Source organism: Brassica napus, chromosome C4 (assembly GCF_020379485.1).
Source record: "Brassica napus cultivar Da-Ae chromosome C4, Da-Ae, whole genome shotgun sequence".
NCBI classification, from domain to species: domain Eukaryota; kingdom Viridiplantae; phylum Streptophyta; class Magnoliopsida; order Brassicales; family Brassicaceae; genus Brassica; species Brassica napus.
The window spans coordinates 3,130,182-3,157,252 of NC_063447.1; the positions used below are offsets into that span (position 1 = coordinate 3,130,182).

The following is a 27,071-nucleotide window of genomic DNA, read 5'->3' on the forward strand; positions in this document are numbered from 1 at the left end:
TTAATTTTTTTATAATGTAAATCTTTTACAGCAAAATGGAAGTAAGTTTCAAAACTGTATAACCACTCCGACTGCAACCAAATGAGGCGGAGAAAGGAGACAAATAACGCTTGCGGTGGGACCACCATGATGGACCCAGCTGTTTGGCCAATTTCTCCAGCGTTATAGAAATACTTCCCCTCTCAATAAAAAATAATCACTTCTTTTTTTTGCTTAAAAGAAGCTATTATTTATAAGTCGCAAATAATCACTTCTTGGTTCTTCCCTTTTCCGCTTAAAAAAACATATCATGTCCTGTCTTAACCACAACCCATTACAATATCCGTTTTACTCTTAACATTTAGAACCCAAAAAAAAAAAATATCCGTTTTACTTTGTAACAACAACAAAAATGGTTCTAGTAATAAACGTCAAACTCTCCTAAATATGAATATTACAAGACATCTGGAAATAACTAGAGAGGAAGAAAAAAGAGATATTAAAATGACAAGGACTTGATTATTCCAAGACGAATGTGAAAGCTGAAATTGAATAATGTAGAGAGTAAAAAGGATCTCTCCTCTCTTTTAGAGAGAGGATTTTTTCTCTACTTTCCTTGTTCCCAAATTTAATCTTTCACAAGGAGTAGGGATAAGAAAGTTTTCCAGATCGTTTTTTGTTTCCGGCGACGCACTTTTTTCTTCGGTGGTCGGCCGGTTCTGTCTCCGGCGTCGCGTCGTTACTCTCGATGGTCGTCCGGCTTTTGTCTCCAGCGTCTTTGCCTTCTTCTCCGGCGATGGCGGCTGGCTTTCTTGGGTTGTAAAGGGTTGGGGCGGCGGATGATATCTCGATGATGGTTTATCGACGTTCTCCGCCGGTGGGTGATTCTGGTACATGTGATGTTTGTTCTGTGTGGGTGTGGCTCGGATGAGATCTCAAAATAGTTTGATTGAAGCTCTCCGAGAGTTAGTGCTCTGGCAATGATGGTGGATGCCGTGGAGTTGTGGTGGCTGTGATCGTGAGGTTTGGTCCCGGTGAGCCGGTGGTTTCCCGTGTCGGCGTTGTCGATTTGCATGTCGGGAACATGAAGGGGTGATTTCAACCACGTGTTTCTCTTTCACTGTGGTTTGAACACGTGGCTGCGTAGTCAATGCGTTTCCACTTTCGTGTTGGCTAATTGTTCAATGGGCCGTTGTTGGCCTTTGTAATGTTTAGCTGTGTTGGGTTTTTTGGTGGGTTAAATATTTTTTGTAATGGACTTGTATGGTTACTACTTTTCTAATAAATAAAATTTAGAAGGAAAAAAAAAAAAAGAATAATGTAGAGAGTAGTATTTTTGTAGCATATTTAATGTAAACTGATATACATAAATAAATAGATACACTAGAAATGGGGTAAGTGTCAGTTCGGTAGATGGTGAAATGCCAAAGACACCCGATTTCGTGGTTGTAAATCTCAATCCCAAGAAACCAAACACCCTCTTCGTCCCCTCCTTGGAAACATGTTATCTACGTCTCTTTTCTTTGCTTATTAGTACATCTTTTAAAACATTCACAAATATCACAGCCTTATAAGCCACCAAATAATTGCCTCTAATTTTGTTAATTCATTTTCAACGCTTTCTCAGTGACATTTTTTAAAACATTCACAAATGTTAATTCATTTTCTCGAGCCACCAAATAATTGCCTCTAATTTTGCTACTACTAAAAAAAAGGAATCAAGTCTCCAATTCATTAAAGTTAGATATTGTTTCTTTTACTTTTGCTTGTATTTTTTATAAGGAGTGGGGACCTACAAAAGTGCCACGTGGACACCATGCCTGATAGATATGCATGTGGATCTTATCTATCTCTTACTAGAGTATTACTAGAGTATTAGAGTATCTATTTGATCACGATCGATCTCATCCATCATCGATGTATCTATAGATATCATCATCGGTGTATGCATGTAGAGAGGGGCACATGGGGATGGGACACTGAAAGATGGAGATTTTCATGTGAGAGCACATGTCATGTGCTTCTTTCTCTCTCTCTCTCTCTCTAATTTGCCTTCTCTTTGGGCTTTCTGTGTAGGTCCCCTATTCTTCACTCCCTTGTTCCTATGCACATGCCGAAACGGATCATTCTCCTTCTTATCCCCCCCCCCCACCCGCTGCCTTCTCGCGCGTGGTCTTTCTTCTAATCTTATAATGGTCTCGTCCGTACTACCCTGCGTAGTTACTACTACTACAACTTGCCAGGATTAGGATTTGTCCTCGTCTGACTTACTTTCTGGACAGTTTATAATAGTTTTCTCGATTCAAGTTTACATAATTATAACCCTAAAATTTTGTTAAGAGTTCAGAAAAGGTGAGAAATAAGTTACGGTATACACAAAAAATGCCACTTTATAAACTAATACTCCATCTTTTATGGTTGGTATATGATAAAATGCCACTTTACTGCAACTTAACCGGTCTGTAAGCAGCAACACATAATCCTATACAATAGAAAGTTAATGCTTGAGGCTTTACTAGATACAAAGTTAATACCTCTAGCTCTAAACAAGATACGCAGTTATCAAACAAACAAAATCCAATTTAGCTGTGAACATGATCCACTTAAGTGAGTGCATGGCCACTAACGTCTAAATTTGTCGACATGGCGCGTGAAAAACCAAGTCTCTTTTGCAAGATCCAAATCTATGTATAACCCAAGTAAGAAAAAAGAATAACCCCCACAATCCGAAACACGAGGATAATAATATATACTAAAAAATACAACTGGACCAGCTTTGATGGTAACATTTACCATTTCTCATTTACTAAATATATTCTTTAATGGAATTTCAGTTTTACATCGTATTCCTAGACTAGCCAAACCGAAACTCGTTCATAACCGAACGTTACACTAAAGTAAGAAAAAAAGAATGGAACATGGAGCATAAGAAATCCAACCACTACAAGAAAACAACGGTATTCTGACGGACATTCCGACGGAAAATGAAATCCTCGGAATATCCCGAGGAATTTTCGAGGAAACACAAAATTTGGTTTCCTCGGAATTTCCTCGGAATATACCGACGGAATTCCGAGGAAATATCAATCCGTCGGAATATTCCGAGGAAATTCCGAGGAAAAATGTGTTCCTCGGAAAAAATCGATGAATTCCGAGGAAATATTAAAGCCGTTGGAGAGCCGTTGAGGGATTTTACAAAATTCCGAGGAAATTCCGACGAACTAGCCGTTGGCGTCAGAATTCCGTCGGAATTTTCTCGGTCTGTCGGCAGGATTTAAACTATAAATACAAGCAGTCATCTTCCTCTTTATTCACTCCATATCTTCATCCTCCCTCTTACTCTATTTACACACGAATTTGATTCATAAAAAATATGTCTTCTTCAAATTATTTTCGTTCTTGGATCGATCGACCTCATTTGGATCCGAACACGAGATTGCTTACGGAAGAATACCAACGAGGTATAACCGAATTCATGGGGTTAGTTCACCGATAACCGGAAGCAAAAACAGGTATGTTAAGATGTCATTGCTCTAATTGTAAAAATAGAAAGGTTATTAAAGAGTGGGATGTTTGAACTCATCTATATTTGAGTGGGTTTACCCGAAGTTACAAAATTTGGTATCATCATGGGGAAACTGATTATGAACATGGTAGTACTAGCGAACCTAGTGTATACCAAGCCCCAAGATGAGAAAATTTGAGTAGATTGAGTGGTCAGTCAGTTTGAATCCTTTGAACATTCTTAAAAGCATGGATGTTGTTGGTTGATCAATGTTTGTGGCTTTTCCATGTTTCACAGCCTGCAGTTGATAGCTGAAAGAATGGTACTCAGATATTAGTTATTTGGTTTATCTAGCAAGGCAAAGCTGAATACGAATTAAAAACTACTCAAAACACAACCAAATAAAGATCGATCGATGCGTTTTTGTACAAATAAAGATCGATCGATGCGTTTAAAAAAAGACTCCCGAGATTTTGTTCGATCCATCGATGGGATCTAATCGATCGATCACATTGTTACGCTTTGGTCCATCTTAGTGATCGATCGATGCGTTTTCTGACATATATCCATCGATCGATCCGTTTATACAAAAACTTACAAGATTTTCCGAGGACATTCCGAGGAACGCTTGAGATTCTCGATCGATCGATGGGATAATCTAATCGATCGATCACATTGTTACGCTTTGGTCCATCTTAGTGATCGATCGATGTGTTTTCTGACATATATCCATCGATCGATCCGTTTATGCAAAAACTTACAAGATTTTCCGAGGACATTCCGAGGAACGCTTGAGATTCTCGATCGATCGATGGGATAATCTAATCGATCGATCACATTGTTACGCTTTGGTCCATCTTAGTGATCGATCGATGCGTTTTTGGATATATATACATCGATCGATCCGTTTATAAAAAAAAGTACGAGATTTTGTTACCCCAAACCCTGTTTCCTCGGAAAAGCCTTGGAATATTCCGAGGAAATTCCGAGGAACACCTGATATACTCTATCGATCGATGCGTTTTGGTACATATATCCATCGATCGATCCGTTTAAAAAAAAATTGACGTATTGAAACCCCAAACACTAGTTCCTCGGAATTTCCTCGGAATATTCCGACGGAATTCCGAGGAAGAAAAGGGTTTCCTCGGAATTCACTCGGAATAATCAGAGGAAATTCCGAGGAAATATGGTTTTTAAACCGAAAACAACGTTTTGCGGTTTGAATAACACCTATATAACCCTTATTAAGTGTCTTACGTTCATTATGAAGTCAAAAATTTGTTCCTTACCGTATAATTAACACTTTTCCGATTGTATGAACGAAATCCCACAACATAAGAGAAACACTTATACCTTTTAATGAACGGTAAAGGGAATACTTTCAATTAGTTTTGAAATTTGTTATTTCATGGTTTATGCTCATCTATACAAAGAATCCTCAATAGAATGCTTTACAATTGTATAAGAAATGAAATACAGCAAAAAAAATTGATGTTTTGAAACCCCAAACACTAGTTCCTCGGTATTTCCTCGGAATATTCCGAAGAAATTCCGACGGATATTTTACTATCCGTCGGAATTTCCTCGGAATATTTTCATTTTACCGGGCAAATATTTCGCGAAAATTGAAATTAGAATTCCGACGGATAATATCCGTCGGACCCTAGGTTTTATAACCACGAGCCCCTTCTTCTTCCCCATTTTTCTCTTCTTCCTCTGCGCGACTCCTCTCTTCTCTCCGGCGATTTCCCCCTGAAATCCGACGATATCTCCGGCGATCTCCCTCTTCTCTTACACAAATCATGTAAGGACCCTATCTCACTCTCTTAGGTTCTATTTGTTAGGTTTTTGTGTAGTTTTGATAGATTTTTGTTAGGGTGATTGGTTAGGATTGTGATTTGGTTGTATAATAGGTTTAGAATTGTGATTTGGTTGAATAATTTGTTTTGTTGAATTGATTTAGAATTTTTTTATATTTTTTTTATTTTTTTTGTATTTATAAAATTGATTTTTGTATATAAAATCGATTTTTGTATTTTACAAAACGATTTTTCTATATAAATTCGATTTTTTGGATTTTACAAAATCTTTTTTGTATATAAATTCGATTTTTTGGATTTTACAAAACATTTTTAATATCTATAAAACTTTTTTTGTGATTAAAAACTATTATTTGGGATTTAAAAATATTTTAATATATATATATATATATATTATTAAAACTATTTTTTGTAATTATTAAACTATTTTTTATTTATTAAAACTATTTTTTGTTTATTAGAACTATTTTTATATATTTATTAAATATTTTTAATATCTATAAATCTTTTTTTGTGATTAAAAACTATTATTTGAGATTTTTTTTAAAAAAAAAATTAATTTTTATCTATTTCTGTATTTATTAAATATATTTTTTTAATTTACAGGTCTCATTATGATCAGACCCGGCCTCGACAGCGTCGTGGTCGTGGTGGTACGGGGAGCCAGTCTCGGGATTCCAGCCATTTTCAGGATTCCCCTTCGCCAGCAAATGATGGAGATGATGCAGAGGATGTACCCGAACGAGGTGTTCCCGGACGTGCCAGACGCGTAGTTTTTTTTTTTTTCCAAAAACTCGCAATGTTTTATTTTTATTTGTGAAACTTTGAATATTAATTAATATGATTTCAATTTTAATTTTAATTTTATATTTTCGAATTTAAATTTCAAAAATTTTATTTTTTTAAAAAAATTAATATTTTTTACATTCCGAGGAAATTAATTATATTTTTTACTCGATCGATCGATGCGTTTTTGGACATATATCCATCGATCGATCTGTTTATAAAAAAACGTTCGGAATATACCGAGGAACATATTCCTCGGAATATACCGAGGGACACCTTTCCTCGGAATATACCGAGGGACATGTTCCTCGGAATATACCGAGGGAAGATGTCCCTCGGTATATTCCGAACGTTTTTTTATAAACGAATCGATCGATGGATATATGTCCAAAAACGCATCGATCGATGAACTTCCGAGGAAATATCCCGACGAAGTTCTCCCTCGGTATATTCCGAAGAGATTTCCGACAAACTAGTGATCCTCAGAATTTCCTCGGAAATTTGTTTCCTCGGAATTCCGTCGGAAAATTCCGAGGGATTTCCGAGGAAATAAAAAATTCCGAGGAATTATTTCCGAGGACTTGTTTCGTCGGTATGTCGTCGGAATAACGTTATTCCGACGAAATTCCGACGATTTTTTCCCTCAGTATCCTTGCTATCCTTGCTGTTTTCTTGTAGTGAACCAAAATAGTATTATCTCTAAACTTAACTCATTTACTATTTTAAAACCCAATCAATTCATGGTAAACCAGAGTAAAGCGAGATTGAACCGGCCACACTTTATTACAGTTGCCATTTTATCCAACAAATCCATCATTACTCTTATATATATCAAACATACACTTTCCATCTCTCAACAACATCATTCCTCTCTCTCTCTCTCTCTCTTACAAGTTACAACTTACAATGGAGAAAACTCTAGCTACTCCTGACACTACTAGATCTCTTTCACCGTCATGGTCAGTGTCCGTTGAATCACCTGCCGCTGGTTTTGAGCGCAGAACCAAACGGAGACTTTCGCAGACTAAGGCAAGCGTCTGTGTGTCCGGTGAAGTAGATGAAGATGAGGAAGAGGTAAAAGAGAAGATTGAGGCGTTGCAGAGGATTATTCCAGGAGGAACGGCGCTTGGTGTGGACGCGCTCTTCGAAGAGACAGCTGGTTACATAATGTCTCTACAATGTAAGATCAAGACCATTAAAGTCCTCACTTCATTTCTCCAACGCTTAGATAAACAAGATATGAAGTTCGGAGGTTGAAGATAATGATGACACTCAAAGATTGTTCTTCCTTTCGATTAAAAAGTGTTTTTTTATTTAGTTTAATTTTAACTCTCTTAATATGTTCTTTTAGCTTCTATATATGGGAAAAGAGATCTCAGCACTTTTTTCTTTGAAAACTTAAAATCAAAGTTCTGATTTATTTAAGCCGGTTCGCAGTTATGAAAAACTACTAATTGCGATATATAAGAAAGTTACTATTAAATTGAATCACGAGGTAGCACTTGCATTTGAGATTTGACATTAATGATATTGAGCAAGTAATGGCATACGTCTGGCCCAATTAATTTAGGGTGAGCTCATGGTCACATGCTATATAACAAAGAGAACCATTTCCAACGTCGATAGATATTTGTTTAAGTTTAAGATGAACACATTGCATTTGAGATCCATAATCCAAATAGTCCAACTGTCAAAGAACCGAGTTCATGTGTTATATTCATTGTACACAGACAAGACAAATCTATTTATCCGTGTAATAAGCAGTCATCACTGCTCACCAGAATACACAATTCATAAAATCAACCGCGTCCCTTAAAATGGAAAAAAGTTTAGTAATCATTATTTTGAAGAAAAAAAAAACATCTAGCTGGCAATAAATGAAGCTGTTACATATATTAATGTAACTATATTCTTCAAACTCCTCAAACTCACTTACTTAATGGATATTTAAAGTAACTTGTAGTAAATCATTAATGGCACATTTTAATCCTTTACTAAAAGTCATTCTCTAGTTTATAATCCCCATCCTACAAGAATAAAAGGCTACGACTCCATACGATTTGCTTTAGCTATGTCCTACTAATACTATAATTCATGGATACTTAAAGTAAGTTATAATAATAAATCATAAGTAGTATAAAACCACACAAAAAGTTGTAAATCATGAATTTTAACTTTTAATCATTTACTAGTAAACTATCATTAATAAGGCGACGACTCTCTCCATACGACTTGCTTTAGCCATGTATTAATGGGCTTAATACATATGGGCCTGGGCCTAAAGTAGATCACTCGATATTACTCAATACTCCTCCATTGCGCGAACATTGTTCACAGATCAGCTGTCAATGGCGGACGATCGGGTTGAGAAGGAGATGGTCAACGCTGATCAAGGAATCGATGAACTGGAGAAGAAGAAGAACCACGAATTGAAACGGGAGAATCTGGAATTGAAGGAGAAGGCTGAGAGATTGACAGGAGAAATCGAGGAGATGAGAGCCGTAGAAGCGGAGATGAAGCAGAGCTTCGAAGAGATGGAGACGGAGATCGAGCAGTTAGAGGAAGAGAAGAAGGGATTGGAATCTGTATCGGCCCGAGCCGTGGAGCTCGAGGGGGAGGTGGCGAAGATCCACGAAGATCTCGTCAACGCTTTGAGAGACGGAGACGAGAGGGAGGTAACGGCGGCGGAGCTGAAGAAGGAGTTGTCGGAGAAAGTTGAGAGCTTTGAGAGGTTTGAGAAGGAAGCGGAGGGTTTGAGGAAAGCGAGAGGCGAGGTCGAGAAGAAAGGTAGGGACTTGGAGAGGAAAGTTGGGGTTTTGGAAGTGAGGCTGATGGAGGAGAGGAGCAAGAAGGTTAGAGCAGAGGAGGAGATGAGGGAGAAGGGTAATCAGAAAGAGGTGGAGATGGAGGAGTTGAAGAGGAAAGTCTCCGACTTTGAAATGGGTTTGGTGAAGGGTGTGCTGGAGATGGAGAGTTGCGAGTTCGAGAAGAAGCGGGCGGAGGAAGCTTTGAGTGAATTAAAGAAGAGGGAGATGGAGTTGGAGTTGAGGAAGGAGGAGTTGTTGAAGAAGGTTGAAGAAGGTGAGAAGACGCTGCTTGTGTTGAACGAGAGGATCATGGAGGAGCCTACTACTAATGGAGTTAGAGACATAAAGGATAGTGACCAAGAATGTTTACAATTGCAGTGGCCAGTGGTTGCTGCTGGCTCGGTGGGAGCTTTGGGTTTGGTAGCAGCGACAGTGTTTGTTGTATGCTACTCAAAACGGACTTGATTCAGTAATATTGAGGAGCTGAAGACCATAACTTTTTTTTGCAGTTCTGCAGTCCTATAGGTGCCCCATAACTTTTTGGTCTCTGAGTTTGTGATGTTTTTGTTTTCTTTGTTTGTTTGTTTGAGATGATTGATGAATCTTTGGCTTTTAGGCTATGAATGCATTTGATATCGCTTTGTTAACTGAATTACAAAGATAGACTTGTTGCTAATAGATTGTTTGACAGTACAGAACATGAAGAACATACTATTATAAACCATGATGTGATCATGTGATGGTTACTAGAACATGTCACATGTCTAATTTCTATGAACATGTGGCTCTGAGCTCTGGGGTGTAGTGCACTAGTGCTTATGTTTCTATTCCTTATTTTCTGCAAATATACATTCATTCTAGATTAGGATTAGGTACCAGACCATAGTCTCTAGGTCAACTTGTTCTCGTACCTGTATTCTATGGATCATCAGCCCGGAGAAGCTCAAGGAGTCCGCAGCAGTTCCTCCACGAAGTTAGTTGCTGCACTGGTTGGTTAAGGCGCAGTAAAGGCATCTGCAAAAAAATATAATGGCTAGTGTCTTAGTAAACAAACGAGAATAGCTAGAGCTACAACAAGTGATTGTTGCGTATAGAGAGAGAGATGTGTTGTATGCTTGTTTAGGGTTGAGTTAACCTGGGTTTCATCTTTAGGTAGATGAGATTCATCTTGATGGGTTTCAGGTTCTTCCACATGAGCTGAAACAGGTAAGGACCCGTCAAAGTAATAACTAGAAAGGTCAGAGTCACTGGATGAGTCAACACTATCCTCTTTTGAATCTGATGATGACCTGACTCCTTCAAGTATTACAGAAAAATCCAAATCCTCTGCGCCTGGACCGGCGATCGCGCTGGTATCGGTCATACTATGAAACTCTACGTTTGTTTGTTCTGTTTCAGCAGGAGTGTCTTCAGAGAACTGTAGTACCATCTCTTCAGATTTGTTCGGATATGGAAAGTTGTTGGTCTTGGCTACCTTTGGTCTCAGGCTGCTACTACGTCTAAAAAGCTCTAGAACCTCCTCGTCTTCCATTTCATACTCACTGACATCATGATCTTCAGAGTTGGCCGTCTGTGAGTTAGATGGATCCTTGGAGCCATCTTCTGTGTAATCCACTGGATCAAACCGTTCAGTGATTGTACCCCTCGATTCCTCAGTTGAGTTGCTTGCTTCTCCAATGGTCTTCTCCTCGTCTTCACGTATCTTTTCCATGTCTCTTTTGGTATGCTTCAGCTCTCTTTATTTCCTTCTTCTTTGAGCTTCTATGGTATGGATCTTTTGCCGGCTTAAAGAGCCACAGCGTTCACAAACACAAGCTATGTAGAAGGTTTCTTCATATTTTAGTTGCAACGTTCAAACAACGATTGCAAAGTACCAACCACAGACTAAAACCAAAGAAGAGAAAAAAAAAAGTAAAAAACTATTATGGAAAGTTTGAAGAGTAGTTGAGAGGATAAAAGTAATGGCTGATGAACTAAAGAAGCAGATGTGCACACAGTTGTTTTGACTAGTTGGTTCGCTGTTGTCATGACAGTTTTCAAAGAAAGCTACTCTTAGAAACAGAACATAAAAAAATTCATCAAGTCAATAAATTGAATCAGTTTCACATATATTGGTTTAGTTTCTGTCCATAGTTTATGAAAGACATGATGAGTCTTCTGTCCTCTCCAGGAACTCTGTGTTTCAAACGAACAAGTATTTGTTTTTGAATATAGCATACATACAGACTACAACATATTCATGGCTCTAGTCTATCATAATGACACCTTGGGAGAAATTTTGATAGGCATTCCTAGAGATGGAAACGGGAGAGGATCCATGCTGATTGTCTCATCTGGATAGACCAAGGACCAATCATAACTTGTCACAACGAAATGCAAGAAAACGAGGATGCTGACTTTTGCCAGCTGGTGACCTGCACAAAGCCTTGGTCCTCCTCCAAATGGAAGATATGTATATGCTTGTACCGCCTTATCAAACCTTGAAGGATTAAAACTCATCGGATCTTCAAAAATCTCAGGATTGTAATGAGTTCCATATGTTGTCCACAGTACCTGCACTCAAACCAAAGTATTATTACATTAGTATTTATTTCTTGATTTAGAGACTAAAAAGAATGTATAGAGATGATGTTGCTTCACCTTCCAGCCTTTTGGGATAGTGAAACCTCCATAGTTGATATCAACAACTGCTTTTCTGAAAGAACCAAAGATTGGAGGAGATAAGCGCATTGTTTCACGAACAACTTGCCAGCTATACTTCATCTTCTTCACATCTTCAACCGTGAGGTACTCTCCTTCCCCTTTGTTTGCTTTTATTTGAACATGTTCTGAGATGAAATCAAGAGAGTTGAGTATGATTTTTTATTTTTTTTTTGCTAAATTATGTTTTGTTTGTTACCTTTAAGGAGAGTGTCAAGGCAAGTTGGATGCTGAGCCAACATCTTGAAAGTCATAGCCATGGCGTAAGAGGTTGTGTCATGAGCTGCAAACACTAGCAAAACCATGTTATCTACAACCTCTTCTTCAGTTATCTCGCCTTTGATCAACCCTTGTACTAGCCTTGAGAATAGTGTTGTGTTTGGTCTCTCATCACCTTCTTCTTGTTCCATTTCTCTTCTCTTCTCCCTAACCTTCTCAACTAGCAATGTCTCAATCTCTAGCCTAGCTTTCTTCGCTCTAGCAAACCTAGAACAAGGAAACTCAACAGGCAAAGCGAAAACTCCTTCTAGAACCCTCTCAAAGATCTCTAACATCCCAAGCTCCACTTTGATCCCATACAAACACTCAAAGACCACAGTAAAGGTTTGAGCCTTTGTGGAACGGTAGAGACTAATCTCTTCCTTGCCTCGCCATTGGGTTTCAAGATGAGACCGGACGGTGTCACATAGGTTAGGTAATAAGGACTCTAACCCATTGTAGCTAAGGCTATTAGCTACAATCCCTCTAAGGACTCTATGCTTCTCCCCTTGCTTAGCCATGATGCAGTTCATGCCCATTAGCTGAACAGAAGAAGAAGGCCATGAGCTTACAACTAAGCTAAACTCGTTAGATAATATTAGCCTGTTGGCTTCAGCTCCATTGACTACTATTGTTGGTGAGCCCATGATTTTTGTCTTGAAGAGGTTGCCATGCTTGATGATTCTTGGATTCACGAAATCCTCGAAAACTCTGTTGTTTTTCTGAGCTTTGTAGAACTCCATTGTTTCACCTATCCATGGAAGCCCCATTTCTCCAGGGGGAAGCTTCTTCTTGGGCTGCTGCAGCTTCTTTGATGTGAACTTGTGATGTTTCTTGCGGAAGAAGAAAAGTGTGCTGGAGATTGTTGCAGCTATGCATAGGAAGATCCATGAGAGAAGGAAGTTTGGTTCTAGAGCCATTTTGTTTTTGTTTGGTTACTTAATTAACCAATTGTTAATAATCAAGTTTTGCAAAAATCTGGATTATGAGCTGAGTATTTATAAGTGGAGATTTTTTTTGTGAATGTTAAGGTCAAACCAAGTGATATTATTCTAGTTTTTTTTTCTTTGTTTTTAGACTTTTTATTCTTCTTTGGGGGTGGCTCTGACACATGATTGATCTTCAAGATACAGTTCCTTAAGAGCTCAGGCTGCATTATCTTTTTCATTTTTAATACAACAGACGGTGACACTAAACATGTTATGCAGCTGCATATACACATGTATTAAGGTGATTATGGAATTAAATATGAATATAACTCATGTTTCATTATATAATAGAAATCATTATTGAAGTAATAGTTTTTTTTTTTGTAACTGAGGCGTTCAAATTGAAGTAATAGTTACCCTATCGAAATTGGTCTGGCTCATTTTCTCTATAGACTAACGTAGTAAATCTTCAAAGAAACTAGTATTTCCATAGCATGTAGTATGTTCTTACATTAAACAGAAATTTTTGATAAACAAATCCAATATTTTTCCTGAGAAAAAAAAAGAAGAGAAAATGTTATATATACTGACAGTATCAAAGAACGGCTAGTTGGTGGAAAAGAAAAACAAATTATTGCTAAAACATTGCTAGATTTATTGGTCTATGCCATATGGAAATAATGTATCTTCGCGTCTCTAAAAATTTAGCAATTCATCTTTGTAGATCTACAATATATGTGTATTATCTATCTACAAATAATTTAGATCTAAATATATTAGTTAAATTTACAATACAACTAACAAAATTATTTCTTAACAACTAAACAACTATAGGTTGACTTTTTAATGTATTTTCTTGTTTTTATTGAATTTTGAGTGAGACAGAAAGAGAGACAGTTGCATGTGCTTGGGAGTTGGAATATGCTATAACCAAGACTGTGAATGAATGTATAACATATGAATCTGATCCGCATAATCTCCCTCTTAAATAATTTCATAATATTTTATATTCATGTGTTCATAATAATAGCACAGTATAGTTTAAAAACACACTTGCTGACGAAATGTTCCATTAGATTTATAGCATTACTGGGAAAATGAGATTATACGCGAATCCCTAAAGATCTGCTGTGGCCGGCTGCTTCTGTTATGTCCAAGTTACGTTGCAAACTGCGCGGGTTAATCGAATTATTCATCACATTTTAAGGTTTCTAGTACGTGCATAAGATTAGTTCTTTGTGTACACTTTAGGGAGTTTATCACGCTCGAACGTTACAGTATTCTCAAACTGATAAACTGTATGTACAATTGGTTGATTCTTGAAATTTAAGCACTTAATTTTTCTTGGCATTGTTCATGCATCTAAGATAAAAATATATGTTTGATAGAAGAAAGGATAGTTTAGAATAAGTAAATAACGAATAACTGGTTAGGAAGTCGCTTTTAAGAGATTCCTTCTTAATATATAGTGCATGTATGAGCAATATCAAAAGAATTTAAAAGGGTTTCCTAACCTTGTAGCGGCACTAAGCATATATGATGCTACTTTACATCGTCGGTTTGCAGAACAAAGTAATTAAAGTGATGGTTGTTTCGATAGCTTTTAGTTTTAGTTTTTGGTTTTTAGATTTTAGTTTTTGGTTTTTAGATTTTGGTTTTTGGTTTTCAGTTTTCAGCTTTTACTTTTTGGTTTTTGGTTTTTAGATTTTGATTTTGGTTTTTGGTTTTACTGTACTTTTTTTATTTTCAAAAATTAATCAATACATTACTTTAAAATAATACAACAAAATAACAATAAATATTTAGATTTTACAATTAAAATTTATTAAAATATTGTGATTTTTATTTTAAAATTAAATACTATAACATATTTAAATTATTATATTTTTATGAAAAATATAAATCATAAAATATATATAAATTATGCAAAAATAAAAATATTAAATTTCGAAACTACTTAGAAATTTTTCTTATATAAATTATTTTAATTTTTAAAACTTCAAAAGCAATAGTTCTTCTTATATAAATATTATAAATTATACAAAAATTAAGTACATAGAATTTTGAAACTAATTATAAATTTATTATATAAATTATTTATATTTTCTTAAAGTTGAATGGTAATTTTTATATTTCAGGATTATACAACACATTTTATTAATAAAACATATTATCTTTTTATAATTGTTTTTATTTTTAATGTGACTAATAATTATTAAAATAATTCAATTGTTTTAGTTATAGAAACTAATAACTAAGTTTTAAAATTAAATATATTATTTATAAAATATATAAATTTATTTACAGATATGAAACACAAATTAAAATATTTCACATTATTGTTTAAATGATATTTAATGTACAAAATATTTTATGATAATTTTATTTTTATGAAAATATTAATTATTAATGAATTAAAATGTAGTAGTTTCTACAAAAAAAATCAAAATTCATTTTTCTTCATAAAAGTTCACAAATGTTGGTTTTTGGTTTTTTTTCATAAATTGGTTAAACTTTTCAAAAACTAGTTTCCCTAAATTTTAGGGAATCTATTTATTGAAAATCTTGATTAGCAACTCAAATGGGTTTTACAAAAACAAAAAAAAACCAAAAACTTGATTGGATGAAAAATGGTTTCTACAAAAACAAAAACCAAAAACTAGCAAAAACCACAAACATTCAAACATTAAAAAAAAACTAAACAATAAAGAGTCTTAGTTGAATTATTCACATTAGGCGATTATCTTAAGCTGTGATTTGTCTTGTAAACTATTATTAGAAGAGTAGGAGCCGCAAGAAAAGGTGATGATGATGATGATGATGGTTGACATTGACAACAACAATTATACAACGTTATGATGGTCGACAATCATCATCAACAGTATTGTTATATCTATGATCAGTTAGCAAACCCTACTAAAATTACATATTTAATAATTCAAAACGTTTTACTCGAAAAGTGCAATTATAACTTCTGCATACAGGTAGCCACAAACATATTATTTGCATGTGTATATTATAAGTATATAGACTTTGATTCCTTGAATGGTCGGGGATTTAATTTAGTACGTTTGGTTAGTTGGATCGCTTTGAACGCTTCGAGTTAAACTAGTCTGTATGTGTGTTGCTGCCCTAGTTTTTGGAGTGATTCATATTAGAGTACACAAGACAAGCCCAAGACAATACCAACAAGCCCATTTCTATGTTATAAACCCATGTGTGTTAGGTTCCTTTGCAAGTGAGTTAGTAGTATAAAATATAAATAGGATTGTAATGTGTTGTGACAAAGTAACTTTGCTGCCGTGAAAGGCAGCCCCTCTTATCCTTAATGAAATATCAGTTTAAGTTCTTGTGTTCTTGGTGACAAAGCTAAAGTCTTTTCCTTTTTTTAATTTTCTGCCTAATAAAGCTACTTGAGCTATCTCTAGTTTATATTCAATAAAGTCCTTAAACACATAAATCATCTTGTTCTTGAAATGCTATCAATTCAGATTAAACCACCGTTCTAACCATTAGTGGAAATCACCAAACTATATCCTATCAAAGTTGATTTTACCATTTGCCATTTCTGATGGATTACACCGCTTTAACAACATCGACATACGGGGAGATGCTTGTTTCGCACAATAACTCAGTTACCTTTCTATTGCTTTGGCCTATGAGTCAACTAATGCATACACATTACAAGTCTGAAGTCTTCTAAGCCTAATACAATAAGAGAAGAAGATAAGTATGCGAGTATATTCTGTATTTATCCTAATAAAGAAACAAATCATCTACCGTATAAGACATCTCTAAGTGTCAACGGACTTGAAATGATATACCAACTAACAGACTTTCAAATGTCACTTCTTGGCTCTTGCGTATATTTCTCAAAACCGGAATATTTAGTTAGTATTGGAAATGTAAATGATGATTTTATTTTAGTTTATTTTCAGTTACACATGTCATACCGTAACATCACAATGGGATAATGTTTATTCACGTGGTGTCTAGTGTCTAAGTGGGTGAAGGACGCTAATCATGAGTTTGTACTAGCAAACCCGTAATTCCCATGGCCCTAATCAAAATATGTCGGACGCGACAATATATATTGTGTCCGGGTTCTTAGTTAAGCCATTTGCTTTGGGAACTAGCTCCTAAATTCAGTTCAGTCCTGAAAGAAGAGCATTCAACCAATAAATTTTAAAATAAATATATGTAGATAATTAGAAAAGCAATCACTAATTTAAATATCAAATGGCATTAGCGGAAAAACAGTTTGTCGTTTGTTAATCTAAAGTGACTAGATGAAAAAAAAACAATCGTTGTTGTAGATGGGTTTGAACTGAAATGGTGGAAAAGTGGTTGTGTAGAGTTTTATGAGTTCACCACCATAATAATAAGAAAATAATCCCAAATGCAAACTCCAAATAACTTCAAATATAAAAACAAGTCCTAACAAATTAATCAGATCACAATAGTAAAAGAAAAATGCAGAAGCCAGCGAACCTATACAGTAAGAGAATTGAATTATTTTGTGAAGCATCAACATAAATGGTTATAATTCTCAGACCCACACTTTTACATGTAAAAATTTTTACCAAAAAAAAAAAAAAAATTCTCAGACCCACCTAAACCTACACATTATTACTACAATTTTTATCTTTCGTTTTTCTTTTGTTTTTCATATTTTTCAGTCTCTAATCAATTTTTTTTCATCTCCTCTTATTTCTTCTTGTGGGTCCTCTTCTCCCTGACCAGTGACCTCTGTGCATCTCCACGTTTTACTAATAGCTTTGCTGTATCTACTGTTACCACTCTTATTGTTACTCAAACTTAAATGTCACTTAAATGCAAACTATATATTTAGGTGAAAACCAAATCAAATAGCAATAAAAAACCACTAATTAGCCCAAAACTTGGAAACCACTAAGCCCACCAATGATTTATGTCCTGTCCACAAGTCGAGAAGAGTCAAGTGACCTTTGACTTCTCTTTTAACGTCAGGCGACTACTAATTTATAAGTATCTCCTTAACTAAATCTTAGAGAAGCACAAAGACAAAGGGTCTACGTTAAGTCTACCTAGATTCTTGATTAGAGGCTTGCCCTACATTGTAATCACTCATAAGAGTGGAAACTTACTTGGGATTAATTAGCTTCACATGATACCAGAGCTAGCTTGCATTTTCAGATACAAATGTGAAAGGTGTCATGCAATAAAACATAAGCAAATGTGCAAAAAAAAAAAAAACATAAGCAACGTACTGAGTTTAATGAAATGAAAACGTAAACAGTAATACGGATAAATCATTCATATGGGAGACAGCTTCTCATACGCGTCCATGCCTTTGCATGAAAAATTAATTTTGACTCTTCTTTCCAGTATTTTTTTTGTTTTCTTGTTTTAATTATGATTCAGAATTCCAAGTGTTATTGCAATCACCAGGGGTAATAAATGGGATAGTATAAATGCACCTGCAACATATCAACTAACCACACACAACTCCACCTGTTTGTATTTACTTCAAAAACATTCAAAAACCCTTTGCTTCCCTCTATTTATAAATCCTAGTTTCCGGTTTCATTCTACCACACAACACCATTTGCACAAACACTTCTGCTTTCTCTTTGTTTTTAAAATGAGAGGGATGAAGAGTCTTACCATTTGGGCTATCTTTGCTGCTGTACTCTCCCAGCAGCTCTTTGCCTCTGTTGCTTCCATAAAGTTTGAGGATGAGAAAACATACTACTCTCCTCCAGACCCAAATGCAGGATCTCCTCCCTCTGGTAAGCAAAAAAAAAAGAACACATACACACATGCACTCCCAACTTTGTATGCATTAATAAGAATCTTGATTTTAATTAGTGTTTTTACTTGACTGATCATCGTTATTGTTTGACATGCAGGAACTCCTCCATCACACGGAGGATACACTCCAACTCCTCCAACTCCATCACATACTCCTCCCTCTAACTGTGGAAGTCCACCTTACGACCCAACTCCTCCTTCTCACACTCCAACTCCTTCCACTCCATCTCACACTCCTTCAACTCCTTCTCATACTCCATCACACACTAGTCCTCCTTGTCACTGTGGAACTCCACCTTCACACCCTTCCACACCTTCACACCCTTCAAGGCCTTCACACCCATCTAGGCCTTCACGCCCTTCCACGCCTTCAAATCCTCCTTCTGGTGGATATTACTCATCTCCTCCACCAAGTACTCCTGTCGTTGTGACTCCACCAACACCCATTGTTGACCCAGGCACACCCAGTACTGGAGGAACCCCTCCTTCTTCTGGTGGATATTACTCATCTCCTCCACCAAGTACTCCAGTCGTTGAGACTCCACCAACACCTATTGTTGACCCAGGCACACCCATCATTGGAGAAACCCCACCAACTCCTTCCGGTGGATATTACTCATCTCCTCCACCAAGTACTCCCATTGTTGTAACTCCACCAACACCCATTGTTGACCCAGGCACACCCATCATTGGAGGAACCCCACCAACTCCTTTTATTGACCCTGGCACTCCTGGAACCCCCTTCCTTCCTGCTCCTTTTCCACCAATCACTGGAACATGCGAGTAAGTAACAAACATTCCTCTCTAAAATACAATACAATACGGTTTCACATTTGACTTTTGTTAATCTTTGTGCAGTTACTGGAGAAACCACCCTACATTGATATGGGGTCTTCTTGGCTGGTGGGGCACTGTTGGAGGAGCTTTTGGTGCAGTCAGTATTCCCAGTAGCATTCCAGGGTTTGATCCTCACATGAACCTTCTTCAGGCTCTTTCCAACACCCGCACCGATGCCATTGGATCTCTCTACCGTGAAGGCACAGCGTCTTGGTTAAACTCAATGGTCAACAATCAGTTCCCTTTCACAACCTCTCAAGTCAGAGACCAGTTTCTGGCAGGACTTTCCTCAACCAAGGCAGCCACAAAACAGGCCCAGACCTTCAAGCTTGCCAATGAAGGTCGTCTTAAGCCTAGAATCTGAAAAGAAGAGAGTTTCATTTCTCAGTTTGCATTAAAGCAATCTTAGTTAATTATCCTATGCAGTGTGTGCTCAGTATAGTTTTAAGTGTCCTATAGCTTCTAGTAGTCTTTATGATGGATACTTCTTTATATTTGATGATGTTGCTGTTTTATTTTTTTCTTGATCTTGAATAATAATGTAGTAGTTCCCCTGTTACTCAACCACCGTTCAAGAACGTCCAGAGAAATGTATCCCATAAAAATAAAACTGAAAAAGACAGAAACATTGCATTTTGAAAGATACTAACATGAAGAAGAAGCTATAATAAATAAGGATCATAGACATTAATATCAAAAGAGGCTGGTAGAAAAGAGAAACTCATCATACTTCATACATAAACAAAGGTACAAGAAAAAGTCAAAGTCTAAATATATATAGATTGACATGCCTACAGAGCAACACATGTCATACTCGCTCCATTAATTTCTTCATGAGCATTTATATTTTTAATCAGGCCTAAGAGATGTGTCTCGCAAACAAGTACATGAGAAAGACCAAACATTAAGATATACTAGCATTAAAGAGGGGCAGTAGTACATCAGAGATGTGCTGTTGCTGTAATAAACTCGTGGAGTAAATTTTGCAAGCTGGTTCCTCCATGCATTCAAGTTACAAACCCCAAGTTCTACCAAACCAATAAATATCTCGCTACTAATGCAAGAAATTGCATTAATGATATCGAGTTAGTGTTCATGGTTATGAGGAGTAAGCATGTTTTGGAATATCTCTATCCCAAGTTTTTCTTTGTCCAAGGCTCTTCATACTTATTGGCTGATGCTAACTTATTAATAATCTCCCAACACAATCCGTATGAAAGAAAAACTGATAATAATTAATGATCTCTGCATTTCTAAGGATATGAGAAATCAGTTTGAAGCTGCATATGAATACTACAAGTAGCAGAGTGTAAGCAACTACCTGCTTGTTTTGAAATCATTCTCCTTGTCATTATCATTTATCAGCCTTGTGTTAAAAGAGATGCTCCCTCTCTCATGACTTCAACATAAATAGTGTGTTGATATGTATATGGAACATAGAGACTTCTAATTGTTTATGGGAGATCTGCAGCTTGTAAAGATAAATGTGCATCTTCCTGGAGGATTAAGACTGTGAACTTTCACTTTGATCTTTACATGAACAGAGAATAAGTGATGTAAATTTCCGTTACTTACAATTTACAACAGAAGATGAGATTTTTTAAAGGTTTTATAATTACGCTAAAGGAGATTTGCTATGGTTTTGTAGCTCTGTGATTACTTTTCCTCAAGAATTTCACCCTTTTGCAAATGGGATGCATTGATAATTTAGGCTTGATTTTTGTCACTAGCATGCGCAATTTTTAGAAAAGAGTGCTCACTAAGTGGTTTCTTATCATGTTGATAGAAAGTATCATGCCTTTTAACCTAATTAATCACATCCTGCTGCGTTGAGAGCTAAAATTATTATAGAAAACAATATCCACATGAGACTAAGACAGATGCCAAAACACATGCATAGAAACAGACAACAGTTTAGCTATGAGAGGTTTTCATTCTAATTTGACTGCTCATGATAAGACATGTCGCTCCTTTGGGTTGCTCTGCTGCAGCAAAAGTTAGGTCTTTCATGTGTCCTTGCTTTGTAACAGTGGAATCTTGGTTTACTATATAAAACCATGGTGTGAGAGATGCATCATTTGTAATATCATGAGTTTCTCATTTCAAGCTTCTTTCCTCATCGCCTGCGCTTTAGTTTTCAGGTATACATTTCTTTAAGCACCGTGAGCATCAATCTCATTCCCCTGCTATATATATACTCCTCACTAATTCAAGAGACCTTTCTAACTCTCATTGAACTAACAGATTCTCATATACTGCACAGTGTTAATCTGAGGATTGCTAGCTTCTACCACCAGCATTAGTAACTCGCTGTCAAAGACCTTAACGCATCCTTTTGTTCCTTCATGACATGTCGCTCGATTTAAGATCCTGTTTCACTGAATTTACTTGGCATGCAAGACTCTCGAAATCCACAAACCCTTCTGTGTTTCAGTGATCTTGTCTACAATTAGTAATCATAAGGTACGATCTACGTTCTCTCTGGTGTAAATTATGTATTAGCTTTATTAGAAACTAGAAATTTAGTTAAGTCTCTTGTCTTAAAGTTACTAGCTGGAACGTACACAATACATTACATATAAATAATCAAGGTACATATGTAACTTAGGTCCCTCTCAAATCGTTACCCGTCTTTATTTTAAGTTGTTTAACCATAATTGTAACATGAATAGACATATGCATAAGGAGCTTATTTTGTTGATTAGACTTTACTTAAACAAGTTGGAGAGGTGGTTGGTTTTGGTCGGAGGAGTTCTGATTTGGTTCAAGAAGGTTAACCGGAATATAGTTCCGGTTGTACTGCTCCGACTGATGAGAAGACGACTCGTAAACCGTCCCTTGTTGATGTATCACACTCGCTTCCTGCTGCTGCATTCCTGCTCTTTCACTAATCTGTAGAAATATATTAAACTAACTTGCTCATCGAAGAGATAAACTGTATATATTGAAAGAAAAAAGAAATCAAAATGCAAACAAAAAGCATATACTCCCTAGCTATGTTTGTAAAAGATATATGTCTATGCGATATTAAAAATATATTAAATTTTAATAAATAAATGTATTATTTTCGTATTTATCAACTTCCAATAATTTTATACCAATAGTATTTTAATAAATAAATGTATTGATAAGACCTTGGATCGAAGATACATGTTATCGTTTTGAAGCTCGATCTCCTACATGAACATAAAAGGGAGCTATGTTACGAAAGAGAAGATTGTTATAGAAAGTAGGGTTACTTGTTGAGGAAGACATGTCTTTTAATTACCCTTTTTTGCATGTACTCTATCTCTGCAACTAGCATCTCATGCTGGGCCAAGAATAAAACGTAAGGGTCAAGAATCAGATCAAGTCGAAGCATATAAAGGGATTGAAGGAAGTGAAAGTTATTAACCTTCTTGGAGCGGACACGACCGATGCCTTTCTCAAGCCTACCTTCCAGGTTCTTGAGCTCCTTGAGGTTCAAGGAACCAAGAGATTCACCAAGAATGTGTCTGTTCAGATTCTGAATGTCCCGGATCTGTCTCCGTAGCTTAGACGATTCTTGCTGATAGTACTTCATCAAGTGTTCGACCCCACAAGGGATTCAGTAAAGTCAGAAACTGAAACAAGAAGAAACGTAGTGGTAAAGTAACTAACTATGGAAGCTTACCTGAGTATTAGCTTCGGTGACGGAAGGAGGATTAACAGCGTCGGAGCAAGCTTTCTTGTACCTTTCAATCGTTCCTCTTACACTTTTCATTAATTGTACGATTTCACCAACATCCACAAAAAGAAAATACAAGAGTTAGTAAATTAGAGAGCTATAAGCAAAGACATAATCATTGGCGGAGGCAGAAAATATTTCTGTTGGGGGCAAAAAAAAGGTATGAGAGCAAAAAATAATTATGAGTGGGGACATCATATAGATTGAGCTTTAAGTTACACTATTTTTTTTAATCTTGTTGGGTTCATTGCCCCCATGTTGTTGCATGTGGCTCTTCCACTGGACATAATGTACATATCCTATAAATAACATCTTTATCGACTTCTACGCATGGTTAATCTATTCAGTGATCGATTTGACCAAAAATATTTCATTATGAATCGTTTGATATATTATAACCAAGTTCATTATAAGAGTGACATTAGGTCTTAGTCACTTGATGTTCGTTGTTTGAGGACTTACTATATGGGTACTAATGTATAGATGTCTAATTTCATTTTGTTGATTTATTTTTGTGGTAGGTAAAAATAAAAATACCATCAATATGAAACCTTATTATAAGCTTCTTAGGAATGGAAATTGTCTAACAATGTGTCCAAATTTTCATATAATACAAAATCCAAATTTCCTTATAGATTCGAAAACACTACTAGACTTGAGATTTCCCTTATAACATGTATTTTTGGCTATAATAAAAGTGTTTCAAAAAAAAAAAAAAAAAAATATATATATATATATATATATAATAAATATTATACCGGAATTAGAGTTTTAGTTAGTACTACAACATGTGTAAATGAATAGAATTAATTGGGAGCGATTACTTTTTTAACCAAGGAAGTGAAATTCCTAGATCCTTAAATTTGAGAAAAAAGCTAGACATATTTTTATATAACGTTATCATTTTCACTATTTAATTTGTGATGTATGATGACAAGTTGAGGTTGAGAAATGTCAAAAGGCATTAAAGCATGAGGACGTTTGAAATAAGAAAGATAGTCTAAATTTTAGCTACGCATTTGAAAATAGAAACCTAGAAATTACAAATTTCTACATACCTACTAGACCTAATGCATTCCTCTTTTGTTAATCAGATTAGTTGGGTATTCAACTAAACCTACTTTTATAAAATCGTGATGTCACATACACATTTACTATATGTAGAATCTTTACACGATGGTAAATAATGAAAATATTCTTTAGTCGTGTGAAGTCTACATTGTAACTACAAATTTTCTAGTTAAGTCTTAAATCCAGATATGAGACTTGACTTTAGGAAAATTAGATAATAGATCCTCAACTTATCTATGGTAACAACCAACCAAAAATCAACAGATTAATATTTCTAAAACAATCAAAATGTAGAAAAGAACATGAGCTGTTAATAGCTGGAAACTTTGATAGAAATGGAAATGACTAGTCCCGAACTTGGAGTGGGGGAAATAATAATCAAAAGTCAAATTTTCTGTTTATTTTTATTTTTTGATTGATTGATGATTAATTAATTAGTGACACAACCACAAGCTTTGTCCCCTAAACATTTCTTGATTTAACAGATCAAATGACTGGTTTTATAGAGAAGTGTCAGAAGACAAAACACCCGTCTCCCCCTAGCTAGTGTATCAAGTTTTTAAGGAATCTACTTAGCTTTATATAGCCATATATGATGACATATAATATTATATTTTGTCAAGAACCCTACTTTTTTCAATACTATGATGGAATCCTAATTATGATCAATCTGCAGAAATAAACCTGATGGGTCATCAAATTTATCGAAATGTCATGTAGAACTGACATACATAGATACATACAGATAGGCTGTACTATAAAGATCTAGTAAAAGAAAAGAAAAAGTGACTGGTACAAGGTATGGAGATGCTTATTAATTATTATCATAGAAGACCTCACAGCTTTTTCAAGAAAGAGAAGCAAATAGACTAGAGTTTCCCCCAAAGCAAAACTAGGGTTCTTGGGTACAAACCCTAATTTTGGTACACACATATAAATCAAAGTTTTCAACAAAGAGTTGAGGCTCAGAGAAACTTTAAAAGAAGAGAAAAGAAACCATAAAGATTCAAAACCCAGAGAAAACAAACAATCAAGATCTAAAAGAAGTTAATAGATGTTTATCTTACCTGTTGTTGGCGTACTCGTAGAGACGACCTCGAGTGGAGAAGATGACAAGAGCAACCTCAGCGTCACACAAGACAGAGAGCTCATAAGCTTTCTTAAGCAGACCATTGCGTCTTTTGCAGAAAGTGACTTGGCGATTCGTGGTGTTCTCTATCCTCTTTATCTCTATCTTCCCTCTCCCTATCTTCTTGCTGCTCTCTGCTACCTCATCACTCGCACCACCCTCCATTTATATCAACCCTATAGCTTAAAGATAAACCAAACACAGTCAAACACTACACACAAGCTGAGAGAGATCAAATAAAATATTTTTGGACTCCATCTACTATAGCTAAGGGTAGCTAGCTACTATCTAGGTTCTAAGATCGATCTCAAGGGAGAAAAGCAAGAGCGTATGATTACCAAAAAAAGAAGATGAAATGAAAAACACTCCAAGATTCAAGAATTGGATGAAGAAAAAAAAGGAAGAACCTCTGATTATAAAACTTGAGTTTTTAGGTTAACTTAGTGTGCGTCATATTAATTGTTATACCTGGGTTTGTAAGACTGTGATCAGAAATAAAAGAAGGAGAAGTGAGAAGGGAAGATGAAATCTAGCTAAGAGAATTAAAATGTTCTTGGCTAAAGATACTATTCTTATTAATTAATTCAGTACCACTTAACTGCTGCTTCGCACTTTATTTTTGTTTTGATTTCTGTTTTGGTTTACAATTTCTGTTAAAAGAATATTTCCTTGAAAGTATTTAAAACCCCACTTGCAGAAAACAGAAGGTTTGGTAGTTTTATTCAAACTGAAATGTTATAAAATAAAAATAAAGAAAGAAAATGGACCATTACTCTAAAACAAAAATCTCATACCTAATTCTTTTAATTCTCTATGTATATATACATTTAGATCGCAATCTGAAAATTGATGGGAATTAAGGAGTAGAAAATAACAAAATAGAAAAATAAAGAAGACGAAGAGAGTTGGGTTTGGATTGGGTGGGAGAGAGCATTGAAGGAGGACCATCCAATTTTTCTTTCATGTCTATGGAAAAAAAGAGAGGTATGGGCTCTGTTTCTCATCAGAATCAACTTTTGGAAATTCTCCTTTTTGGGTAAATCCTTTTTTTATTTCTTCTTTTCTTTTTATTGCCCTACTCCTACATTGATATGAAGCTGGTATAGTATTAATGCTATTATATTTTTGAATTATTGTATTCCAATTAAACAAAACTTAACCCAACTGACATGAAGTTTTACAACTTATCATGTATCATGAGAGCCAAGAATGTGATAATTCAGGTTTAATTAATTGCCCTTTTATACATTTTGAATTTGTGTTTACGTTTGGATACTAAGTGTGATATTTCAAGTTAAATAAAAAAACATAAAATATTAGTGTTCTTAGACTAAAAAGTAAAATCAAACGCAGAACTTAAGAAAAATAATAATGGTTTGGGTTAAGATTTAAGAACAAATGGCTCGATAAATAGTTTCATTGGTTTTGTCTTTTCGAAATCTTATGTTCGAGAGTCTTATTCTTGGAAAATTGGTTAGTCCAACGGCATCTTAAATATTAGAGGTTTATTGTTTTGCCGTAATATCATCCACATATTAATTCAAGCAAGGAATTGCATCACATGCAGGGGACAATATAATTAGGGAAGATGAAACTAATCTAGTAAATGAGAGAAGAGAGCCCAGGGAGGATTACTTATGATCACATGTGTAGTCATTATCCATAAACCCTATCATAGATTTGCATTAATTAATTTTAGTTACAAAAGGCAACTATATAACTCCTTTTGGTTTTACCCATACCCCCAT

General features: G+C 35.5%; 6 protein-coding genes across 19 annotated transcripts; 3 read left to right on the top strand and 3 right to left on the bottom strand.

Moving 5' to 3' along the window:
* Positions 1 to 6,883: 6,883 nt before the first annotated feature.
* LOC106394581 (transcription factor PAR1-like) lies at positions 6,884 to 7,490 on the top strand. The gene has a single exon (XM_013835148.3). The coding sequence runs from the start codon at positions 7,000 to 7,002 to the stop codon at positions 7,348 to 7,350; it is 351 nt and encodes a 116-aa protein (XP_013690602.1). The 5' UTR covers positions 6,884 to 6,999; the 3' UTR covers positions 7,351 to 7,490.
* A 901-nt stretch (positions 7,491 to 8,391) lies between these two features.
* Positions 8,392 to 9,547, top strand: LOC106391945 (peroxisomal and mitochondrial division factor 1-like). Its single transcript, XM_013832693.3, has one exon. It carries the CDS (start codon positions 8,442 to 8,444, stop codon positions 9,363 to 9,365), a length of 924 nt encoding a protein of 307 aa, XP_013688147.2. The 5' UTR covers positions 8,392 to 8,441; the 3' UTR covers positions 9,366 to 9,547.
* Position 9,548: 1 nt separating this feature from the next.
* Positions 9,549 to 10,803, bottom strand: LOC106391946. Its single transcript, XM_013832694.3, has 3 exons — positions 10,036 to 10,803; positions 9,812 to 9,914; positions 9,549 to 9,738 (listed from the first exon to the last, which is right to left on the bottom strand). Exons 1-2 carry the CDS (start codon positions 10,609 to 10,611, stop codon positions 9,819 to 9,821), a joined length of 672 nt encoding a protein of 223 aa, XP_013688148.2. The 5' UTR covers positions 10,612 to 10,803; the 3' UTR covers positions 9,549 to 9,738; positions 9,812 to 9,818.
* A 163-nt stretch (positions 10,804 to 10,966) lies between these two features.
* LOC106375051 (taxadiene 5-alpha hydroxylase-like) lies at positions 10,967 to 14,473 on the bottom strand. Its single transcript, XM_048753343.1, has 3 exons — positions 11,800 to 14,473; positions 11,541 to 11,728; positions 10,967 to 11,453 (listed from the first exon to the last, which is right to left on the bottom strand). The coding sequence occupies exons 1-3, from the start codon at positions 12,776 to 12,778 to the stop codon at positions 11,154 to 11,156; spliced, it is 1,467 nt and encodes a 488-aa protein (XP_048609300.1). The 5' UTR covers positions 12,779 to 14,473; the 3' UTR covers positions 10,967 to 11,153.
* Positions 14,474 to 18,338: 3,865 nt separating this feature from the next.
* LOC106392417 (protodermal factor 1-like) lies at positions 18,339 to 19,976 on the top strand. The gene is made up of 3 exons (XM_013833233.3): positions 18,339 to 18,558; positions 18,679 to 19,363; positions 19,439 to 19,976. The coding sequence occupies exons 1-3, from the start codon at positions 18,411 to 18,413 to the stop codon at positions 19,779 to 19,781; spliced, it is 1,176 nt and encodes a 391-aa protein (XP_013688687.2). The 5' UTR covers positions 18,339 to 18,410; the 3' UTR covers positions 19,782 to 19,976.
* A 1,962-nt stretch (positions 19,977 to 21,938) lies between these two features.
* Positions 21,939 to 26,046, bottom strand: LOC106395092 (agamous-like MADS-box protein AGL5). 14 transcript variants are annotated; one of them, XM_048753285.1, is made up of 7 exons: positions 25,915 to 25,944; positions 25,262 to 25,505; positions 23,070 to 23,151; positions 22,812 to 22,973; positions 22,686 to 22,727; positions 22,552 to 22,593; positions 21,939 to 22,309 (listed from the first exon to the last, which is right to left on the bottom strand). In XM_048753285.1, the coding sequence occupies exons 2-7, from the start codon at positions 25,486 to 25,488 to the stop codon at positions 22,130 to 22,132; spliced, it is 735 nt and encodes a 244-aa protein (XP_048609242.1). In that variant the 5' UTR covers positions 25,489 to 25,505; positions 25,915 to 25,944; the 3' UTR covers positions 21,939 to 22,129.
* Between the last annotated feature and the right edge of the window lie 1,025 nt (positions 26,047 to 27,071).

Excerpts from the sequence above, each read along its gene's own strand:
- LOC106392417 (XM_013833233.3), top strand. The coding sequence starts at position 18,411 with ATGAGAGGGATGAAGAGTCTTACCATTTGGGCTATCTTTGCTGCTGTA. Across the intron at positions 18,559-18,678 it reads TGCAGGATCTCCTCCCTCTG|GAACTCCTCCATCACACGGA; the intron begins GTAAGCAAAAAA and ends TTTGACATGCAG. Across the intron at positions 19,364-19,438 it reads CCAATCACTGGAACATGCGA|TTACTGGAGAAACCACCCTA; the intron begins GTAAGTAACAAA and ends ATCTTTGTGCAG.
- LOC106394581 (XM_013835148.3), top strand. The coding sequence starts at position 7,000 with ATGGAGAAAACTCTAGCTACTCCTGACACTACTAGATCTCTTTCACCG.
- LOC106391946 (XM_013832694.3), bottom strand. The coding sequence starts at position 10,611 with ATGGAAAAGATACGTGAAGACGAGGAGAAGACCATTGGAGAAGCAAGC. Across the intron at positions 9,915-10,035 it reads TACCTAAAGATGAAACCCAG|ATGCCTTTACTGCGCCTTAA; the intron begins GTTAACTCAACC and ends ATTTTTTTGCAG.
- LOC106395092 (XM_048753282.1), bottom strand. The coding sequence starts at position 25,488 with ATGGAGGGTGGTGCGAGTGATGAGGTAGCAGAGAGCAGCAAGAAGATA. Across the intron at positions 23,152-25,261 it reads TACGAGTACGCCAACAACAG|TGTAAGAGGAACGATTGAAA; the intron begins GTAAGATAAACA and ends ATTAATGAAAAG. Across the intron at positions 22,594-22,685 it reads TAGAGTACATGCAAAAAAGG|GAGATCGAGCTTCAAAACGA; the intron begins GTAATTAAAAGA and ends ATGTTCATGTAG.
- LOC106391945 (XM_013832693.3), top strand. The coding sequence starts at position 8,442 with ATGGCGGACGATCGGGTTGAGAAGGAGATGGTCAACGCTGATCAAGGA.
- LOC106375051 (XM_048753343.1), bottom strand. The coding sequence starts at position 12,778 with ATGGCTCTAGAACCAAACTTCCTTCTCTCATGGATCTTCCTATGCATA. Across the intron at positions 11,729-11,799 it reads CCTTGACACTCTCCTTAAAG|AACATGTTCAAATAAAAGCA; the intron begins GTAACAAACAAA and ends ATTTCATCTCAG. Across the intron at positions 11,454-11,540 it reads CTATCCCAAAAGGCTGGAAG|GTACTGTGGACAACATATGG; the intron begins GTGAAGCAACAT and ends GTTTGAGTGCAG.